This window comes from Hyperolius riggenbachi, unplaced genomic scaffold (assembly GCF_040937935.1).
Source record: "Hyperolius riggenbachi isolate aHypRig1 unplaced genomic scaffold, aHypRig1.pri scaffold_270, whole genome shotgun sequence".
NCBI lineage: Eukaryota > Metazoa > Chordata > Amphibia > Anura > Hyperoliidae > Hyperolius > Hyperolius riggenbachi.
The window spans coordinates 58287-77997 of record NW_027152481.1 but is presented as its reverse complement, the minus strand read 5'-3'; the positions used below and the strand labels follow the sequence as shown (position 1 = coordinate 77997).

At 46.2% G+C, this 19711-nt stretch overlaps 1 protein-coding gene across 1 annotated transcript in view; it reads left to right on the top strand.

Annotated features, from left to right (window-relative positions):
* LOC137543867 (zinc finger protein 585A-like) overlaps nucleotides 1-19711 on the top strand; it is a 67281-nt gene that overhangs the window by 12589 nt on the left and 34981 nt on the right. Inside the window, exon 2 of the mRNA XM_068264937.1 lies at nucleotides 891-2180. Coding sequence (XP_068121038.1) covers nucleotides 891-2180 — 1290 coding nt within the window. The remainder of the gene's footprint in view (nucleotides 1-890; nucleotides 2181-19711) is intronic.

The window sequence follows — 19711 nt, the reverse complement described above, 5'->3', positions numbered from 1 at the left end:
GAAAGGCCCATCTCCATTCCTCAGTATAACATCATAGCACTAACAAATGAGGAGGAGATACTGTACACCATATGAAAGGCCCATCTCCATTCCTCAGTATAACATCATAGTACCAACAAATGAGGAGGAGATACTGTACACCATATGAAAGGCCCATCTCCATTCCTAAGTATAACATCATAGTACCAACAAATAAGGAGGAGACACTGTACTCCATATGAAAGGTCCATCTCCATTCCTCAGTATAACATCATAGCACCAACAAATGAGGAGGAGATACTGTACACCATATGAAAGGTCCTTCTCCATTCCTCAGTATAACATCATAGCACCAACAAATGAGGAGGAGATACTGTACACCATATGAAAGGCCCATCTCCATTCCTCAGTATAACATCATGTTCCACTACAAATGATGGTTTTCACCTCATGACTTATGCTTTAGTGTGTTAAAATTATGATATTTTTTTCTTATATTGGTGCTTTTTGTTCTCTTGCTGTGACTATTACCTCGATTCACAAAAGGTGCTAACTCAGTTAGCATGCTTAAAGCTTTTATTGATCGAATGCAAAGTTTAGCGCTGCCCGTAGCGCGTGAAACATCACATCGGGTGCGCCTAAAACGTCACACCGGGTGTGCCCGAAATGACGCAGTGTGCGAAGTTTTGGGGCGCACCTGGTGCAATGTTTTAGGTGCACCCGGTTCGATGTTTCGGTACAGGCAGCGCTGAACTTTGTGCGCCCTAAAGGGCTTTAGGCGTGCTAACTAAGTTAGTACCCTTTTGTGAATCAAGCCCTATGTGTGGTTTTTAATCTGCAAGATGAACATACATGACCTCTGAGGACAGAATATGGATGTTTCTTTTCATGTTCTTGTTATTTCCCACCAGATGGGCACAGTGTTGAAAATATCTTGAAGAGGAGTTTTCCTGTATCGGCAGGAGATAATGACATCACCCAGCATCCTCCAGGAGTAAGGCACATTATAGCAAATATACATCGCACATGCTACGCTGCAGACAGACCACCAGATCCTTGTATTCTTGAGGAATCTTCTGATAGGTCACATCCAGTGGGCCTAAACACCCATCCAGGAGGTCACAGTGAGGAGAGGTCACATGACCTGTCTGGTTCTGAGGAATCTTCTGGTAAATCTTGTAGTGTCACACATGGAGGTGAGAAGATATTTCCATGTTCTGAATGTGATAAATATTTCAAAAATAAGTCGAGTCTTATTGTCCATCTGAGAAGTCACACTGGTGAGCGTCCTTTTCCATGTTCAGAGTGTGGGAAATGTTTTATTACAAAAGTAAACTGTCTAAGACACCAGAGAAGTCACTCCGGTGATCGTCCTTTTCCATGTTCTGAGTGTGGGAAGTGTTTTACTCGGAGAGAAAAAGTGCTTGAACATCAAAGAGTTCACACAGGTGAGCGCCCCTTTTCATGTTCAGTGTGTGGGAAATGCTTTAGTGCCAAAGAAAACTTTTTTATGCACCAGAAGATTCACACAGGTGAGCGTCCTTTTTCATGTTCAGAGTGTGAGAAATGTTTCATTCAGAAAAGGAGATTAATTGATCATCAGAAAATTCACACTGGCGAGCGTCCTTTTTCATGTTCAGAGTGTGGGAAATGTTTCATTCGGAAAAGTAAATTAATTGATCATCACAGAAGTCACACAGGAGAGCGGCCCTTTTCATGTTCAGAGTGTGGGATGTGTTTCATTCGCAAAACTAAATTAATTGATCATCAGAGAAGTCACACAGGTGAGCATCCTTTTTCATGTTCAGAGTGTGGGAAGTGTTTCATTCAGGAAAGGAGATTAATTGATCATCAGAAAATTCACACTGGCGAGCGTCCTTTTTCATGTTCAGAGTGTGGGAAATGTTTCATTCGGAAAAGTAAATTAATTGATCATCGGAGAAGTCACACAGGAGAGCGGCCCTTTTCATGTTCAGATTGTGGAAGAAGATTCAGTATGAAAGGTAACCTACTCACACACCGGACAACACACACTGGCGAGCGGCCGTTTGTGTGTTCAGAGTGTGGGAAAAGCTTCGGTCAGAAAGGAAGCCTGCTTAAGCACCAGAGAACTCATAGAGGAGAGCGTCCCTTTTCTTGTCCTGAGTGTGGAAAAAGCTTTGCAGCTAAAGTAAGTCTTAACAGACATCAAAAGTCTTACAGTCACTGATACTGCTGACATATACACCATGGGACATAATTATCAATCAAGGAGGCCTGCTGCAAACCATTCTGGGTGCTGGGCTACACCTTTCTCTCTGTTTTTTATCCAGATATACCTGGATTCAGAGTTTTATACCTGGAGTCATACTAAAATTCTCAGACTCCAACGCCTAATGAATTTAAACTGTAATTAAAAGAAAAAAATATATTAAAATATTTTATTTCTCAGACAAAGACCATCATAAATGACTTGTATATACAGTAATAGCAGTGCCTAGTCCAGAGAAAGAAATCTTGAACTAATCATCAATAAAGCAGTTGCCATACTTTTGAAATCAGATACACATATCTAATGGTGACTATATATAATTGATGTGTAAATGGGAATCTTTTATATATAATACATATGTAATAAATACCATCGCGGCTGTAAAATGGTCAATGAGATGCAAATAATTCTGTGTTGATGCAGGTTTATGCAAATGTTGTGTATAAATGTGTGCAGCTTGCAGGAGTTGATTGGTCCTTTTTCAAGCTGCATACATTTCCATGCAAAATTTGCATACTCCTGCATCAACTCAGAATTATTTGCATTTTATTGACCTTCTCTAGTCACTATAGCGACATTCAGATGGGCGATTTTGCAAACTGACCTTCATATGTCATCTTAATATGTATTTTAGTACATTATAAAAGAGTAATCCTTTTTTTTATACAAGCTGTAATTTGTTTGAACAAGTGCATTTGGGTGTTAGCTTAACACATGTAACTATTGTCAGCTCCTGTACCAATTCTACATGTTTTTCAAACTCCATTTGCTCATGAAATCAATTAATTTGATATGATATTACATTTGAGTCATACAGTAGTGCTATACTCTACATATACACTACCTGCAGGGCTTTTGTGAATCCACTGAGAATGTTGTGCACACTGAATGCAGAGGTGTTGTCTATCACCTATAAACCTGGTTCAGATTGTACATAAGAACGTGTAATAGAGGAAGAATTCACTCATTCGCATCACTCTTACTTATACCCACAGTCAGATTCAGGGCTGTGGAGTTGGAGTCGGAGTCAGGGCAATTTTGGGCACCTGGAGTCGGAGTTGGAGTAGTTGATTTCATAAACTGTGGAGTCAGAGTCAGGAGTCGGATGATTTTTGTACAAAATCCACAGCCCTGTTGAGTATTAGACTAAGGAGTCGGAGTCTGAGCCATTTTGGGTACCCGGAGTTGAAGTTGGAGTCGGGGTTTCATAAACTGACGAGTCGGAGTTGGAGTCGGAAAATTTTTGTACCGACTCCACAGCCCTGGTTAGATTGCCTAGGGACCATTGGATGTTCTTTCTTCCTTTCTGCGCCCTCTAAAAGTACTCCTAATTGAGGACTAGTTTTGATTGCTATTTAACAGCTACTCTGTCTACAGCTATGTCCTAAGTTTAGTTAAATTGCATCTCTGGTGAACAGAAAAAACACAGAGGTACAGTACACTAATGCTTAAAAGTTGGAATGTCCTAACCAGGGCTGTGGAGTTGGAGTCGTGGAGTCAGAGCAATTTTTGGGTACCTAGAGTCGGAGTCGGGAAAAAATGCACCGACTCCGACTCCTAATTAATTTAAGCTGTAATTAAGATAGAAAATATCTTAAAATGTTCTATCTCTCAGATAATAGTCATCATAAATAATTTATACATACAGTAATAGCTGTGCTTAGCTCACAAAAAATGAAATAAACCAATTCAAAATAGTTACTTGTGCTGCTTCAATAAAGCAGTCCCCATATTTTTAAAGACAGATATACATATCTGATTGTGACTGTACAGTATATATGATGTGTACACAGGAATCTCTTATATATACACAAAATAACATCTATGCTGTAAGTATAAAGCCTGATGTGTAGCTGTGTCACTAATAGAGATGATTAATGATATGCAAATAATTCTGCGTTGATGCTGGTTTATGCAAATGTATGCACTCCTTTTGCTCATGAACTCAAATAATTTGATATGTTAAAATTTGGTTTGGTGACTATGAATTAAAGGGTACCTGAGAAGGATGAAAAGAAAAGTTTTATACATACCTGGGGCTTCCTCCAGCCCCCTTCAGGCTAATCAGTCCCTTGCTGTACTCTTCCACCACCTGGATCTTCTGCTATGAGTCCAGGTACTTCAGCCAGTCAGCGCACACGTGCCGCTTCCACAGCCAGGGAACGTTCTGCATCTGCGGAATAGTGCTGCGCAGGTGTAGTACGTTCCTGGCGGCGGAGTGTGTGCATGCGCACTGTGTCTGACTGGCTCAAGTGCCTGGAACCATAGCAGAAGATCCAGGTGGCGGATGAGGACAGCAAGGAACTGATTAGCCTGAAGGGGGCTGGAGGAAGCCCCAGTTATGTATTAAACTTTCATGTCTCAGGTTTACTTTGTTACACAGTAGTACTATACTCTACATATGCTCTCCCCACAGAGCTGCAGGGAATCCACTGAGAATGTTGTGCACATTGAACACAGAGGTGTTGTCTATCACCTATAAACCTGGTTCAGATTGTGGATGAAGGATGTGTGATAGAGGAAGAATCTCCTTATTCCCCTGCAGAGTACCTGCACATCACTCTTACATGTACCCACAGTTACATTGCCTAGGGCCTGATAGATGTCCTTTGTTCCTGTCTGCACCTTCTACAAGTACTCTTACCAAGCACTAGTTTTAGGCCTTGTTCACATCTATGCAGCGCATATGGCCGTGCATAAGAACGCAACGCGTACGATCGCACGCCATCTGCGCTGCTACCCGCTGCACTGCTGATCCCATCAATTGACAGTGAATGGGTCAGCTCTGCGCTTGCGGACAGAATGCATGCAGCAGTACACAAGCGCATCATAGTACATTGTACTGCTGCGCAGCGCATTTGATGTGAATGGCGGAAGGGCTGTCTATACTCTTCTGCCGTTCTTGCATGTTACCACGTCATACGCGCTTCCAAATGTGCATGGAAGCGCGTATGATGTGAACGAGGCCTAAATCTATGACTAAAAGTATTAGAGGCAGAAGATCAGCTGGATAGCCAGGTAACTGGTATTGTTTAAAAGGGAATAAATATTGCAGCCTCCATATCCCTCTCAGTTCAATCGTCCTTTAAAATTCCTAAGCATTGGCAGTTAAGAGATTCATTTTATGTTACATACTTTCAATCAACAAGATTGTAATATGCAAATTAGAGGAGTCAAGGAGGCGGAGTTGGTGGAATCCTAACCTGAGGAGTCAAAGTTGGAAGATTTTTGTACCGACTCCACAGCCCTGGTCCTAACACATTGTCCGGTTAATTTATTCATTAGAACCCCATATCAGCTGGGTTCTGGTGCATAGCTCTGCCCCTTGCATGACATGGCCCTGGCCTTTTCTATAAAATAAGGCAATGGCCTTTTTCTGCAAGGTGGCAGGGCTACACGCCAGAACTCAGCTGATACGGGGCTCCTGTGAATCTTCTTATATCAACAACATGATAGGGCATCCACGTTGGCATTGACTGGCCAGGATGGCTGACAGGGTAGAGTGTCGGCTTCTTGGCCAGGAGTTTTTTGTTCCCAAAAGCAGATTCCATCTTAATATAGCTTTGAAATTCCTAAGCTTTGGCAGCAACGAAATGCCTTTTATGTTACATCCTTGAGAGCTAGTGAGGTTACAGTTTCACATCTGGAAAGTATGAATTGTTCTGTCAATAGTAAGAGCTGTATGAGAGCGTAGTGGAGACCCTACAGAGAACATAAATGTGAAGGCTGCTGGGCGGAGTGGAGCCTTCTCATCAATATTCAATAGAAATAAGAGCTGGCACATCCAAAGTAAATCTTAATTGGTTCCATGTAAAAGCATATGGCCAACGTTTTGGAGCCACATAGGGCCCCTTTATCAAGGTAATGCCTCCAAGCAAGTCTGCCTCTGTGCAGAATTTCCTGTGTGTAAACACTCTTACGCAGCAATGTGTATTCATCTGGGATCAGCAGTAGTCACATCGCTGCGTAAGAGTGTTTAGAGGTGTCTGACTCCCACTTCCCAGAATACAGGAATTTCTGCACAGCAGCCACAGCCTTCCAGTCCCCACACACCAGGTCACAGGGGGCGCCACCCACACACAGCCTTCCACCCCCCCTACACCGGTTCACAGGGGGTGCCACCCACCCACAGCCCTCGAGCCCCCACACACAGGATCACAGGGGGTCCCACCCACACACAGCCATCCAGCCCCCCCCCCCCCCACACACACACAGAATTACAGGGGGTCCCACCCACACACAGCCCTCCAGCCCCCGCACACAGGATCACAGGAGGTCCCACCCACACACAGCCCTCCATCCCCCCCACACACACAGCACTCCAGCCCCAGTGTGGACACAGCCTTCCACCCCCTATACACCGGATCACAGGGGGCGCCACCCACACACAGCCATCCAGCCCCCCACACACACACACAGAATTACAGGGGGTCCCACCCACACACAGCCCTCCAGCCCCCGCACACAGGATCACAGAGGGGTCCCACCTACTCACAGACCGCAGTGCAGAATGTGATCAGTACACAGAGGCCTCATCCTTGTCACAAACACAACATTTTTTTTAAAAACGGTAACCAATAACTTCATATTCATTTTTATTTGTAAAGTTTGTTTTATACTGTCCTGTCTTTTTGTTCTTATAAAGGAAGTTCTTTTTTCTTCTGCATTATCTTGCTTTGCTGCTGTAGTTTTTTTTTTTGTATTAAAAGATTAAATAATAAAATAAGTGATCTATGTTCTCCATTTGTGCCGGAAATTATTTAATTGCTCTGCTGTGTCCACGCTGTGTCCACTGGGGAATAATCCCACCAGTGGTCCTGCGGTGGGAAGCCCCACCCCTTCCCCTGTGTCTTAACCTCCTTAGCAGTAACTCAGGCACACAGCTCAGATTGGTAACTCTGTGCTAGATGCATGGGAGGTGAGTAATGTTCAGGGCTGCCGCAGATCTATCTAGCGATATGATTTTTTTTTAAGTATGTTAAAAAATTGCACTGCTTTCAGATGCTAAAACTCCGAAATAATAATTCCTCCAGGAAGGTTAATGATAACCCCAGGCAAAACTACTTAAAGGAAACATCTGAGGATTAAAAAAAATCTACTTACCTGGAGCGTTCTCCATCCCCTGGCAGCTGATCTGTCCCTCACAGCAGCTCCGGGGTTTCCTTGCCAGGTCGGCATCTCCTGCGTGCAATGGCGCCGCTCATGGTCGTGCTCCCGGGGCCACACAATGTTCCAGGCCACGTGAGCGCATTGCGAGCGGAGTGGCGGTGCGCAGGCAATGCCGACGTGGTGAGGTCGGCATCTGCAACGGAGGGGACCTCGAAGGTGCTGCGAGGGACAGATCGGCTGCCAGGGGCTGGAGGAAGCCCCAGGTAAGTAGATCTTTTTTTTTCTCCCCTCAGACTTTTCCTTTAAGAAAAGCACAGTGGTATGTTCATGCTGGAAGTAGCAGGTAAAAATGGCGCCGTTGCAGGTGCCAATAGTAAAAGCTGCAATAAACTATTATTATGGTGACTATAGCAGGCTATTTATCAGGGGCCATAATTAACCTTATTACCTCTAGGGCTGGTGCACACCAGAGCGGTTCTGCAGCGGTTTTTAAAACAATTGCAGGGGGAAACCGCTTGGCTAATGAAAGTGAATGGGATGGTACACACCAGAGCGGGTCGTTTTTCCCCCAAATGCACTCGGGGGTTGCAGCATTTTTTAGATTTCTGAAGTGTTTTTGCCTCAATGTTAAAGTATAGGAAAGTGGAAAACGCTCTGAAAAACACTAGATCAGAGCTGCTTTCCAGGCGTTATTGTTACAGAAGCTGTTCAGTAACAGCTTTACTGTACCAATATGTGTAATCTGCTACACAAAAACGCTCCAAACAGCGCTAGGCATGATTAGAAGACATCTCTAAACACACCTAGAATCGCTCTGAAATCTGCTTCAAAAACCTCTATAGTTTTGCAGATCTGCTAGCGGTTTTTGGTGTGCATGGGGCCTAATTGCTGCTCTTACTTTTGCCACATGGTGGCGAAAATATCTGGATTACAGTTAGTCGGCAGCAGGTTGTTTTTAGTGTTAGGAGTAATGGGGGTTCTTTAGGGGTTAAGTTTAGGCACTATAGGGGATTAAGATTAGGCACCAGAGGAGGTAGGTTAAAGGATACCCGAAGTGACATGTGACATGATGAGATAGACATGGGTATGTACAGTGCCTAGCACACAAATCACTATGCTGTGTTCCTTTTTTTCTATCTCTGCCTGAAAGCGTTAAATATCAGGTATGTAAGTGGCTGACTCAGTCCTGACTCAGACAGGAAGTGACTACAGTGTGACCCTCACTGATAAGAAATTCCAACTATAGAACACATTCCTAGCAGAAAATGGCTCATTAGAGCAAGAAAAAGGTAAAAAGGGGAATTTCTTATTGAGGGTGGTCACACTGAGGGTCACACTGTAGTCACTTCCTGACTGAGTCAACCACTTACATACCTGATATTTAACTCTTTCAGGCAGAGAAAGAAAAAAAGGAACACAGCATAGTTATTGGTGTGCTAGGCACTGTACATAATCATGTCTATCTCATCATGTCACCTCAAGTATCCTTTAAAGTTAGACATGAAGTGGTTAGACACAGGGGGGGGGGGGGTCGTTAAGATTAGGCCATGTGAGTAGTGGTTAAGGTTAGGCACTAGTGAGTGGTTACGGTTAAGCAACTGCTCCTGGGGGAGAGGGGGTTGGGTTAGGTATGCTTAGAGGAAGGGTTCTGTGTAGGGTTAGTAAAATATCGGTAAAGATTACTGATATTACCATAGAAATTAGACAAGACACTGAACATTTATATTGCACTTTTGTCCTTAGGGACTCAAAATGCCCAAATCTTGCCCAAGATCTCCTTCCTCTAGCGTGCAGTGCATGCACCCCCCTATAGTGCCTCTTTAAATCTGACACTTAGTGTTTTGCTTTTAAACAAGTCTGGATCTTGTCAAACAGGAATTTTTGAATCTTAGAGGTGAGCACAAAATTGGTCAAATTGGAAAAGTTTGCTCCACATGAAGTGGAACTTGTAGGGGGTGAAGTGAAACTTTCAGAAGACTAATTCATTTCTGAAGGGGCAACTTGAAAAAACACACTGCTGATCAAAACATTCTCGGTTCAGGAATCTAATAGTCTCCTGCAAATTTCTGACTCAGTCCCTGGATATTGCCCATCAATATGCAACAGTAATGACTGGAGTGGGGCAGCAGTTTCAATACCCCACAAGATCATTGAGTCTCCACCAGGGATGCTCGGATACCCCTTTTTATTATTCGAGTTAGGTCAAATTCAAATAGTAAATTATTCGAGTTCGGTCGAATATTCGAGTCGAATATTTTTTACTATTCGATTCGACCTCGGAATTCGAGCTCACTATTCGATTCGGTATTCGAGCTCATTATTCGAGCTGACTATTCGAATTGGCCTTAAATAGCTTCCAACACTTGTTTTGGGGGTGAATGATGCAAGAAACATCTTTTTTTCCAAGTAACAACAGCAAGTGATTATGTGGGGATGTTCCTTGAAAAAAAAAAAAAAAGGTGGAAAGAGAAGTTGTGTCCAAAATTCTGTTCAGTACTGTATATACTTCTTCTTCTTTATCTTTTATATCTTCTTCTTCTTCTTCATCTTCTTTTTCTTCATCTTCTTTTTCTTCATCTTCTTTTTCTTCATCTTCTTTTTCTTCATCTTCTTTTTCTTCATCTTCTTTTTCTTATTATTGTTTTTCTTATTGTTTTTCTTCATCTTCTTTTTCTTATTATTGTTTTTCTTCATCTTCTTTTTCTTATTATTGTTTTTCTATTTCTTCTTTTTCTTATTATTGTTTTTCTATTTCTTCTTTTTCTTATTATTGTTTTTCTATTTCTCCTTTTTCTTATTATTATTTTTCTATTTCTTCTTTTTCTTCTTCTTTTTCTATATCTTCTTTTTCTTCTTCTTTTTCTATATCTTCTTCTTCTTCTATATTGTCTTCTTCTTCTTCACTTATTTCTCTTATATATATATATTTTTTAAAGAAATGCAGCTATTTTTGAGCGTAATAAATAGCTGGTGGCGCCATTGTATGTGCTCCCTGGCAGTGGAAACACACAGACAGCAGGAGATAAATTCAGCAGCAGCAGGAGGAGGATGATTGTGTGGCAGCAGGCAGTCAATGAGGCAGGCAGCGAGACATAATAGGCTGTGGTACCTAGCGGTGGTACCAGGCCGTAAATACACAGCATGAGGTTCCAGACAGCGGTCGTGAAGCCCACATCGTGTCCAATACACAACTAGGACAACACAGTTTTCAACCCGGACACCTCTAAAAATAATATCACAAAGTATTAAAAAGTATATATATTTTTTTTTAAAAGAAATGCAGCTATTTTTGAGCGTAATAGCTGGTGGCGCATGGTGGAAGCGCCATTGTATGTGCTCCCTGGCAGTGGAAACGCACAGACAGCAGGAGGTAAATTCAGCAGCAGCAGCAGGAGGAGGATGATTGTGTGGCAGCAGGCAGTCAATGAGGCAGGCAGCGTGACATAATAGCCCTGTTACCTAGCGGTGGTACCAGGCCATAAATACACAGCATTAGGCTCCAGACAGCGGTCGTGAAGCCCACATCGTGTCCAATACACAACTGGGACAACACAGTTTTCAACCCGGACACCTCTAAAAATAATATCACAAAGTATTAAAAAGTATATATATTTTTTTTTTAAAGAAATGCAGCTATTTTTGAGCGTAATAGCTGGTGGCGCATGCTGGAAGCGCCATTGTATGTGCTCCCTGGCAGTGGAAACACACAGACAGCAGGAGGTAAATTCAGCAGCAGCAGCAGGAGGAGGATGATTGTGTGGCAGCAGGCAGTCAATGAGGCAGGCAGCGTGACATAATAGCCCTGGTACCTAGCGGTGGTACCAGCCCATAAATACACAGCATGAGGTTCCAGACAGCGGTCGTGAAGCCCACATTGTGTCCAATACACAACTGGGACAACACAGTTTTCAACCCGGACACCTCAGAAAAATTAAACCTTTTTTTTTTTTTAATGTTTTTTTTTTTTTTACAGAAAATTACACATATAGCAATTGTTAGACGTAATAGCTGGTGGCAGAGTGGCAGCAGAAGGTAAATCTGTGTACCCTGGCAGTGGGAAACACAGACAGACAGCAGCAGCAGCAGGAGGAATGGAGGTGTAGTGTGAGTGTGGCAGCAGGTAGGTTAGGCAGCGTGACATAATAGCCCTGGTACCTAGCGGTGATACCAGGGCTGTAAATAAACACAACAGGAGGTCCCAGACAGCGGTCGTGCAGCCCACATCGTGTCCAATACACAACTGGGACAACACTTCCTGTTCACCCCTGTATCACTTAAGTATGGGGTGCCCCAGGGCTCAATCCTCTCTCCCCTGCTTTTCACGATTTACATGCTACCGCTGGGAAAACTAATCCAAAAACATGGCCTGACATACCACTGCTATGCAGACGACACCCAACTATATCTTTCCTTCAAGCCTGGTGTGACAGACCCAACTCTAACTATAAACGCCTGCTTAAGTAAACTACAGAAATGGATGAATGACAACTGGCTGAAACTAAATGCAGACAAAACTGAAGTCCTTCTGATTGGAGGGCAGAGCATGATAACAAAACAATTTAACTTGCAGACTTCACCACTGGGAATAGGAGGCACGGATCTACGCAGCTCTGATCATGTGTGTAGCCTGGGAGTCCTAATTGATGGGGATTTAAACTTCAGAACTCAAATTTCTGTTGTGGTGAAATCATCCTATTTTCACCTGAAGAACATTGCAAAAATCAAGCACCTCATACCCCCAGAATATCTGCTAACCTTAGTCCACGCCTTCATCACATCCCGACTGGACTACTGCAATGCTCTTTACACTGGCCTTCCAAAAAAGGTCTTGTACCGCCTACAGCTGATACAGAATACTGCTGCCAGACTGCTAACCAACCAAACCCGTCACTGCCACAGAACGCCAGTCCTGCACTCCCTTTACTGGCTACCTATAGAATGGAGGGTCCTATTCAAGATCGGCCTACTGACATTTAAATCCCTGAATAATCTAGGCCCTGGATACATGAAAGATATGTTGCAGCTGCGTAGCAATCCCCGCATTCTCAGATCAACAGGTTCTAATAATCTAGTCATACCCAGAGTCCACTTGGAAACTTTTGGTCCCAGAGCCTTCTGCCATGCTGCCCCTACGTTTTGGAACTCCTTACCTCAGCAGATCAGGACAGCTCCATCCCTGGACGTGTTTAAATCCAGACTGAAAACCCACCTGTTCAGTTTGGCATTTGCAGGAATATAACTTTTGTTGTGTGAATACTTCATCCTACTAATTACTGAATCTGAGAGAGCCCAAGCGCTTTGAGTCCTATGGGAGAAAAGCGCTATAGAAATGTTATTGACTGTATTGTATTGCATTGAACACAGTTTTCAACCCGGGCACCTCAGAAAAATTAAACCTTTTTTTTTTATGTTTTTTTTTTTTTACAGCAAATTACACATATAGCTATTGTTGGACGTAATAGCTGGTGGCAGAGTGGCAGCAGAAGGTAAATCTGTGTACCCTGGCAGTGGGAAACACAGACAGACAGCAGCAGCAGCAGGAGGAATGGAGGAGTAGTGTGAGTGTGGCAGCAGGTAGGTAGGCAGCGTGACATAATAGCCCTGGTACCTAGCAGTGATACCAGGGCTGTAAATAAACACAACAGGAGGTCCCAGACAGCAGTCGTGCAGCCCACATCGTGTCCAATACACAACTGGGACAACACCGTTTTCAACCCGGGCACCTCAGAAAAATTAAACCTTTTTTTTTTTTTTATGTTTTTTTTTTTTTTTACAGCAAATTACACATATAGCTATTTTTGGACGTAATAGCTGGTGGCAGAGTGGCAGCAGAAGGTAAATCTGTGTACCCTGGCAGTGGGAAACACAGACAGACAGCAGCAGGGCAGTACACAGCAGCCCACTGTAGGTGTAAAATGTGTGGCTACAGGCGACGTAATAGTCAAACTGAACCAGGCTGGCTTAGTAGTGAGAAGGAGCCAGGAGGTAGTAAAGGGTGGTAAGGCATATTAACGATGGTTCCGGCAGCCAGTTCATGTCCCCCTCTCGCCGACAACAGGGGCCAGGAACTCGCCTTCCACCCACGCCTGGTTCATCTTGAGAAACGTCAGTCTGTCCACAGACTTGTGAGACAGACGTGAGCGTTTCTCGGTGACCACGCCACCAGCTGTAGGGGTGCTCGGATGTGCCTCATCCACGAATTCGGCAATCCGCGTGGTTGCAAAAAAAAATCCGCATTCGGCCCCGCCGCATGCAGATTTTCGCCCGCGTCCACGCGTGTTGGGCGAACAGTGTTCGCCACTGTTCGGGTTCTGCAGAACATCACCCTGTTCGGGTGATGTTCGAGTTCGGCCGAACACCCGATGGTGTTCGGCCAAACCGTTCGGCCGCATGGCCGAACTAAGAGCGCATGGCCGAACGTTCCCCGAACGTTCGGCTAGCGCTGTGATTGGCCGAACGGGTCACGTGGTTCGGACCCGAACGCGCTCTGATTGGCCGAACTGTCACGTGGTTCGGGTAAATAAATACCCGAACCACGTCATATCTCCGCCATTTGTCTGTGGGTTTAGCTTTAGGTAGGCAGGCAGGGTAGTTCACGCTCCAGCCACGCTAGCCAGGGTCCCCCCAGTCATTGTGTCGCTGCTGGGAATAGTAGTACACCGCTCGCTCAGCCACACTATATAGCATTCTGTTTACTGCCACTCTGTGTACCTCGCTCAGCCACACTATATAGCATTCTGTTTACTGTTCTGTGTCTGCTGGGAATAGTAGTACACCGCTCGCTCAGCCACACTATATAGCATTCTGTTTACTGTTCTGTGTCTGCTGGGAATAGTAGTACACCGCTCGCTCAGCCACACTATATAGCATTCTGTTTACTGCCACTCTGTACCTCGCTCAGCCACACTATATAGCATTCTGTTTACTGTTCTGTGTCTACTGGGAATAGTAGTACACCGCTCGCTCAGCCACACTATATAGCATTCTGTTTACTGCCACTCTGTGTACCTCGCTCAGCCACACTATATAGCATTCTGTTTACTGTTCTGTGTCTGCTGGGAATAGTAGTACACCGCTCACCCGCCACTGTATAGCATTGTGCTGTGTGTCGCTGCTGGGAATAGTGGTACACCGCTCATCCACACTATATAGCATTCTGTTTACTGTTCTGTGTCTGCTGGGAATAGTAGTACACCGCTCGCTCAGCCACACTATATAGCATTCTGTTTATTGCCACTCTGTGTACCTCGCTCAGCCACACTATATAGCATTCTGTTTACTGCCACTCTGTACCTCGCTCAGCCACACTATATAGCATTCTGTTTACTGTTCTGTGTCTACTGGGAATAGTAGTACACCGCTCGCTCAGCCACACTATATAGCATTCTGTTTACTGCCACTCTGTGTACCTCGCTCAGCCACATTATATAGCATTCTGTTTACTGTTCTGTGTCTGCTGGGAATAGTAGTACACCGCTCACCCGCCACTGTATAGCATTGTGCTGTGTGTCGCTGCTGGGAATAGTGGTACACCGCTCATCCACACTATATAGCATTCTGTTTACTGTTCTGTGTCTGCTGGGAATAGTAGTACACCGCTCGCTCAGCCACACTATATAGCATTCTGTTTACTGCCACTCTGTGTCTTCTGGGAATAGTAGTACACCGCTCGCTCAGCCACACTATATATCATTCTGTTTACTGCCACTCTGTGTACCTCGCTCAGCCACATTATATAGCATTCTGTTTACTGTTCTGTGTCTGCTGGGAATAGTAGTACACCGCTCACCCGCCACTGTATAGCATTCTGCTCTGTGTCGCTGCTGGGAATAGTGGTACACCGCTCACCCGCCACTGTATAGCATTGTGCTCTGTGTCGCTGCTGGGAATAGTGGTACTGTATAGCATTTCTGTACTGCCACTGTACTGCTGCCAGTCAGCGTGTACTGTAAGGATAAGTGAAATGAGGAAGAAATCCGGTGAAAGAGGGAGGGGCAAGGGAAGAGGTGTTTCCCCTGACTGTTCACGTACAGGCCACAGGGGAGCACCCAAGAAAACCCACTCAATACCGCCCATGTTGTCCAGGACAACAACCCTCACAAATCCAAAAGAACAGGACCAGATAATTACTTGGATGACCTCTCAAGCGTCCAGCAGTGGGTTAAGCAGCACCAGCACATCACGTACGAGGTCCGAGTCCTCAGCCAGTTACAAGGAGCCAGTGGGCACAAAGCTGACACAACCGGCAGCGACACCACGCACACAACTGCCAGATAACCAGTCCGATGAATTACCTCAGGACACAATGGGGTATTCGCAGGAGCTATTCCCAGCCCAACAAACTTCCACCTTTCAAAGGTCAATGGAGGAACAGCCAGAAATGTTGTGCCCGGATTCCCAACCATTAACTGTGGGAAATGCACCGCGCACTGAAATACAAGGCGAGTCCGAGGAGGACTCGGAAACCCAAATCCCAGAGCAATTTGGGCAGGAGGGGTTGCAATTGCAGGAGGTCGGCCGACAAGATCTGGAAGACGACGTTGGAGTGAGCTGCGCAGAGGTTGTTCTGGGGAGCTCTACTCCACGGCGGCGGCCCCCCACAATGACATATGACGAGTTTGAGGAGATGGAAGAGGAGGGTATGGACAATGTGGACAGAGACCCAGATTTTGTTTGTGAACGAGAACATCGCCGTCGTAGCAGCAGCACAGATGAGTCTGTTGAGGAACCCACTGCTGCACGAGTTCGCCTTGTGCCACAAGGTAGGCGGCGCGCAATTTCAGGCACCACAAGCGTGGAAGTTAAGTGAGAGGCAAAAGAGGAGCAAACAGAAATCGCCAGCAAGGCAGGTGCTCCAAAGTCTGGGCTTTCTTTGAAGACTGCACTGAGGATGTTACCATGGCGATTTGCAAGGTGTGCAAGACCCGCCTGAGCAGGGGGAAAAGTATTAACAACCTCTCCACCACCAGCATGAGCCGTCACATGCTATCCAAACATCCCACTCTGTGGGCAAACGCGGCAGGACAGGGTACCAGCAACACTGCCTCCCTTGGGTTCACCAGACTCACCACCAGACCCGCCTCAGCAGCAGCAGTAGCCCAGCCATTGCGTGGTTCACAACATTCACAAACATCAGACGACGCTGACACTGTCACTTTCCGGAGTAGTGCTCTTGAGGTCTCCCAGTGTTCATCAAACACAACAACCAACAGCCCTTCCGTGTGCGGCGCTACGGTTCAGTTGTCTGTGTCGGAGATGTTTGAGCGCAAGAGGAAATTGCCAGCAAATGACCCCCGGGCCGTGGCAGTAACAGCCAGCATAGCCAAGCTTCTGGCCTGCGAAATGCTGCCATATCGAGTGGTGGAGACAAACAGCTTCAAGGGCATGATGTCAGTGGCCATCCCACGTTACGTGGTTCCCAGCCGCTACCACTTTGCGCGCTCTGCAGTGCCTGAGTTGCATGAGCACGTGGTCAGCAAAATAACCCGAAGCTTGAAGAATGCCGTTGCCTGCAAGGTTCACCTCACCACTGACACCTGGACGAGTGCGTTCGGCCAGGGTCGATACATCTCCCTTACCGCGCACTGGGTGAACCTTGTGGAGCCTGGCAGCGATTCCTCACCTGCTATGGCGCGGGTGTTGCCCACGCCGCAAACAGCTGCACCGCCGTCCCTCCCACTGGATAACAACAGCAGCACCTACCTCTCTGACTCCTTCTCCTCCAACGCATCTCAAAGCTGTACCTCATCCGGAAACGCTAACCCAGCAGCAGTAGGATCGTGGAAGCAGTGCAGCACAGCTGTTGGCATGCGTCAGCAAGCGTTGCTGAAGCTGATCTGCCTTGGGGATAAGCAGCACACAGGGGAGGAAATTTGGAGGGGAATAAAGGAACAGACGGATTTGTGGCTGGCACCGCTGGACCTGAAACCGGGCATGGTTGTGTGTGATAATGGGAGTAATCTCATTCGCGCTTTAAGGTTGGCTAAGCTGACACACATCCCTTGCCTGGCGCACGTGATGAACCTAGTAGTTCAGCGGTTCCTGAGGACATACCCAGGCGTGGCCGATCTTCTGTTGAAGGTGCGTCGAGTGGCCAAATATTGTAGAAATTCCAGTACTGCTTCGGGGGCACTCGCCAAGATGCAGGAGCGCTTCAATCTCCCCCACCATTGCTTGCTGTGTGATGTCCCTACGCGCTGGAATTCTACGCTGCACATGCTAGCCCGCTTTTGTGAGCAGAAGAGTGCAGTGGTCCAGTACATGACGGCGCAGTACCGAGGCGCATCCGGACAGCTGCCAAGCTTCTGTGGATCCGATTGGGCCAACATGTTGGACCTCTGCCAAGTCCTCCAAAATTTTGAGCAATCCACGTTGCTTGTGAGCAGTGACAACTCTTCAGTCAGCATTACCATACCACTGCTGTGTTTACTGAAGAGGTCGATGTTAAAAATCAAGGAAACAGCTGTCATGATGCAACTGGGGGAATCTGAAGGAGAAAACGATCAGCGTGATGGTACCAACATCAGGCCATCCGCCTCAGGGAACGCTGGCCCCAGCAGCTATGACGAAGAAGAGGAGGAGGAACAGCTGGAGTTGGAGCAGGAATTTCATGCCACCACTGACGAGGGCCAGAGCGGTGCACGTTGGACTTTCACAATTCAACGCGAATGGTCAGCAGAAGCAGACCAGGAGGAAGGTGACGACTATGATGCATCACAACAACTATCACAACGCTCACAAGAGGATGATGAGGATTCTGGTAGGACTCTGGCACACATGGCTCAATTCATGCTAGACTGCATTGAACGTGACCCACGCATTGTGCGCATTCTGGACAACACCAATTACTGGGTTTATACCCTTCTGGATCCACGGTACAAACACAATGTTCCAAAACTGCTTGAAGAAAGAGTCAGACAGGTCAAAATGGAAGAATACCAGCAGGCCCTTGTGGAGACTTTAGAGAGGAGATTGACATCCTCCCCCTCCTCTAGCCAGTTGTACGCCGACAGACTGACTTCCGCAAACCCAGGACGACCAGGAGGGCAGCAAACAACGCAAGCCGCAGCTAGTACCCAAAAGGGAATGGTATCGGCAGTGTCCTTGGAGTGGGAAAATTTTCTGACACCCATGCAGCAGCAGCCCACTGAACAGCAAGCGTGCAGATCCACCTCCAACACCGATCGCCTGGAGAAGATGGTCAAGGACTACATGTCAGATGACGTAGCTGTGTCGAACAATCCATCTGCACCCTTCAACTATTGGGTATCGAAGCTAGACACCTGGCACGAACTGGCAATGTACGCAATAGAGGTGCTGGCTTGCCCGGCAGCCAGCGTTATGTCTGAACGCTGTTTCAGTGCTGCCGGAGGCATCGTCACAGATCGGCGTATCCGCCTCTCCACAGAAAATGCAGACCGTCTGACTCAAATTAAAATGAATCAATCCTGGATTGGAAATGACTACGCAACACTCCAGGACCCCAACCAAGTAACATGACCAATGAACATCTGGGATGGTGTAGCGTTTCCGGTCCCTGTTTATTGAACCACTTATCTTTATTACATTTATGAATGCATGGCGGTACAAAGCATGCTATCCGCACGCTTCTTGTCCTCATGCAAGGCCTGGGTTGTTGTGTCTCACAAAGCGTGGCCTTCTCCTCCTGCGCCTCCTCCTGTTCCATCACGTCTGCTGCTGCTGGGTTACCGTTGCCGCGTGGTCCCTGTTTATTGAACCACTTATCTTTATTACATTTATGACTGCATGGCGGTACAAAGCATGCTATCCGCACGCTTCTTGTCCTCATGCAAGGCCTGGGTTGTTGTGTCTCAAAAACCGTGGCCTTCTCCTCCAGCGCCTGCTCCTGTTCCATCACGTCTACTGCTGCTGGGTTAGCGTTGCCGCGTGGTCCCTGTTTATTGAACCACTTATCTTTATTACATTTATGACTGCATGGCGGTACAAAGCATGCTATCCGCACGCTTCTTGTCCTCATGCAAGGCCTGGGTTGTTGTGTCTCAAAAACCGTGGCCTTCTCCTCCAGCGCCTGCTCCTGTTCCATCACGTCTGCTGTTGCTGGGTTAGCGTTGCCGCGTGGTCCCTGTTTATTGAACCACTTATCTTTATTACATTTATGACTGCATGGCGGTACAAAGCATGCTATCCGCACGCTTCTTGTCCTCATGCAAGGCCTGGGTTGTTGTGTCTCAAAAACCGTGGCCTTCTCCTCCAGCGCCTGCTCCTGTTCCATCACGTCTGCTGTTGCTGGGTTAGCGTTGCCGCGTGGTCCCTGTTTATTGAACCACTTATCTTTATTACATTTATGACTGCATGCCGACAAAAAGCATGTTACCTGTGCAAAGAAAACAG